This window comes from Miscanthus floridulus, chromosome 16 (assembly GCF_019320115.1).
Source record: "Miscanthus floridulus cultivar M001 chromosome 16, ASM1932011v1, whole genome shotgun sequence".
In the NCBI taxonomy this organism is placed as follows: Eukaryota; Viridiplantae; Streptophyta; class Magnoliopsida; order Poales; family Poaceae; genus Miscanthus; species Miscanthus floridulus.
Genome location: NC_089595.1, coordinates 66,246,378 through 66,249,404, shown reverse-complemented (window position 1 = coordinate 66,249,404; position 3,027 = coordinate 66,246,378). Strand labels below are relative to the sequence as shown.

The 3,027-nt window shown below is 55.5% G+C and overlaps 1 protein-coding gene across 1 annotated transcript; it reads right to left on the bottom strand.

The window, feature by feature from the left end:
- Positions 1-2,505: 2,505 nt before the first annotated feature.
- LOC136510763 (uncharacterized) lies at positions 2,506-2,808 on the bottom strand. The gene has a single exon (XM_066505109.1). The coding sequence runs from the start codon at positions 2,806-2,808 to the stop codon at positions 2,506-2,508; it is 303 nt and encodes a 100-aa protein (XP_066361206.1).
- Between the last annotated feature and the right edge of the window lie 219 nt (positions 2,809-3,027).

Below are 3,027 nucleotides of genomic sequence, written 5' to 3'. Positions count from 1 at the left end.
GATCGGACAAGCCTCAATCCACTTGGAGAACTTATCGATTGCTACCAGTAGATGGGTGTAGCCCCCGGGGGCCTTCTGCAGAGGCCCAACCATGTCGAGCCCCCATATGGTGAACGGCCACGTAATGGGGATGGTTTGAAGGGCTTGGGCCAGGAGATGTGTCTGCCATGCGTAGTACTGGCATCCCTCGCAGGAGCATACGAGCTTGGTGGCGTCAGCAACTACCGTTGCCCAGTAGAACCCTTGGCGGAAGGCATTTCCGATGAGCGTCCGAGGCGCTGCATGGTGCCCGTAGGCTCCCGCATGCAAGTCCCAAAGTAGGGCTTGGCCTGCCTCGGTGGTGATGCATCATTGGAGGATGCCAGATGGGCTTCGCCTATACAACTCGCCGTTGCTGAGGACGTACATTTTGGCTTGTTGTGTGAGCCGTTGGGCTTTAGTCCTGTCTACATGAAGCTCTCCTCGAACAAGGCAATCAAGGAGCGGGACTCGCCAGTCCATGCCCTAGTTGGCCTCGGGAGGCTCCGTGTTGACTTCCATGACCTTGGGCTCGGCCGAAGGGGTCTCGGTGACAGATGGGGCCTCGGGCTCTGTGGTGGGCTCGATCGGTGGGCCCTCTTCCATCGCCGAGGCGTAGTCGATGGAAGGCTTGTGGAGGTCTCTGGCGAAGACGTTCGAGGGAATCGAGGCCCGTGCCGACGCCATCTTTGCCAGTTCATCCGCGGCTTCGTTAAATTTCCACGCGATGTGGTTGAGTTTGAGACCGTCGAACTTGTCTTCAAGGCGTCATACTAGCTTGCAGTACGCCTCCATTTTGGGGTCATGGTAGTTTGACTCCTTCATCACTTGATTGACGATGAGCTGTGAATCGCCCCGTACGTCGAGGCGTCGTACTCCAAGTTCGATGGCGATCTACAAGCCATTGACGAGGGCTTCGTACTCGGCTGCATTGTTGGAGGCGGTGAAGTGGAGCTGAATCATGTAGCGCATGTGCACTCTGAGGGGTGAGATGAAGAGTAGGCCCGCGCCTGCCCCAGTCTTCATTAGGGACCCATCAAAGTACATGGTCCAGCATTCCGTCTGGACTTGAGCAGGTGGCAGTTGGGTGTCGGTCCACTCAGCCACAAAACTGGTCAAGACCTGAGATTTAATTGCTTTTCGAGGCGCAAAAGACAGTGCTTCCCCCATAAGTTCGATGGCCCACTTGGCTATCCTACCCGAGGCTTCCCGGTTATGGATTATCTCCCCTAGGGGGAAAGACGACACCACGGTCACCGGGTGGGACTCGAAGTAGTGACACAGCTTGCATCGAGCCAAGACTACGATGTAGATTAGTTTCTAGATGTGGGGGTAGCGTGTCTTGGTTTCAGAGAGCACTTCGCTGATGAAGTAAATAGGTTGTTGGACGGGTAGAGCATGCCCTTCTTCCTGCCTCTCGACCACCACGACCGCGCTGACCACTTGGGTTGTTGCTGCGACGTAGAGTAAGAGGGCCTCGCCCTTGATCGGCGGTGCCAGGATGGGAGGATTGGTGAGCAGTGCCTTGAGCTTGGCGAGGGCTTCTTTGGCCTCAGGGGTCCAAGAAAAGCATTTGGATTTTCTCAAGAGGCGGTACAGAGGCAAGCCTTTTTTGCCAAGGCGCGAGATGAAGCGGCACAGGGCCGTGAGGCATCCCATGACCCTCTGCACTCCCTTGAGGTCTCGGATTGGTCCCATGTTGGTCACGGCTGAGACCTTCTCTGGGTTGGCCTCGATGCCATGTTCCGAGACTATGAATCCCAAGAGCATGCCTTGGGGGACCCCGAAGACACACTTCTCGGGGTTGAGCTTGATGCCCTTCTCTTTGAGACATCTGAAGGCTATTTCCAAGTCGCCGATGAGATCACCGACCTTCCTAGACTTGACCACGATGTTGTCTACGTAGGCCTCGACGGTTCGCCCGATGTGCTCGCCAAAGACCTGGGTCATGCACCGCTGGTATGTGGCCCCTGCATTTCTGAGGCCGAACAGCGTAGTCAGATAGGAGTACATGCCAAATGGTATGATGAAAGAAGTCACGAGCTGGTCGGATTCTTTCATCTTGATTTGATGGTAACCAGAATACACATCAAGGAAGGATAGGGTTCCGCATCCCACAGTGGAGTCAATGATTTGATCGATTTGAGGTAATGGGAAAGGGACTTTTGGACATGCTTTATTCAGACCAGTGTAGTCTACACACATTCTCCACTTCCCATTTTTCTTCTTAACTAACACAGAATTGGCTAACCACCCCGGATGGGATACTTCCTTGATGAATCCTGCTGCTAGAAGCTTCTATACCTCCTCGCCGATGGCCCTGCGCTTTACCTCGTTGAATCAGCGCAGGCGCTGCTTCACCGGTCTGGAGCCAGCCTAGATGTCCAAGGCATGCTCAGCGACCTCCCTCGGTATGCCCGGCATGTCCGAGGGACTCCACGTGAATACATTAGCATTCGCGCGAAGAAAGTTGGCGAGCACGACTTCCTATTTGGTGTCGAGGGTGGCACTGATCCTCAGCGCCCGATCATTGGGGTAGGTGGGATCGACCGAGACGAGTTTGATGGCCTCCGTGGGCTCGCAAGTCCCGGCACGACGCTTGGAATCAGGCGTCTCGCTGCCAAGTCGGTCGAGGTTGACGATGAGGGTCTCGGCCTCCACGAGAGCCTCGATGTACTCGATGCATTCGATGTCATAGTCGTATGCATGCTCGTATGTGGACTCAACAGTGATGACGCTGTTCGGGCCTAGCATCATGAGCTTGAGGTAGGTGTAGTTGGGGACCGCCATGAACTTGGCGTAGCACGACCACCCTAGGATGGCGTGGTACGTTCCCTTAAACCCAACCACCTCAAAGGTGAGGACCTCCTTGTGGTAGTTGGAGGGAGTGCCAAAGCAAACGGGCAGGTCAATGCGCCCGAGGGGTCACGTGCGTTTCCTTGGCACGATGCCGTGGAAAGGCACGGCATCACCTCAAGGAGCTCCAGGGTGTTGGTGTAGAGGATGTTG

What these genes read in the sequence shown, in the direction of transcription:
- LOC136510763 (XM_066505109.1), bottom strand. Translation starts at nt 2,808, where the DNA reads ATGGCGGTCCCCAACTACACCTACCTCAAGCTCATGATGCTAGGCCCG.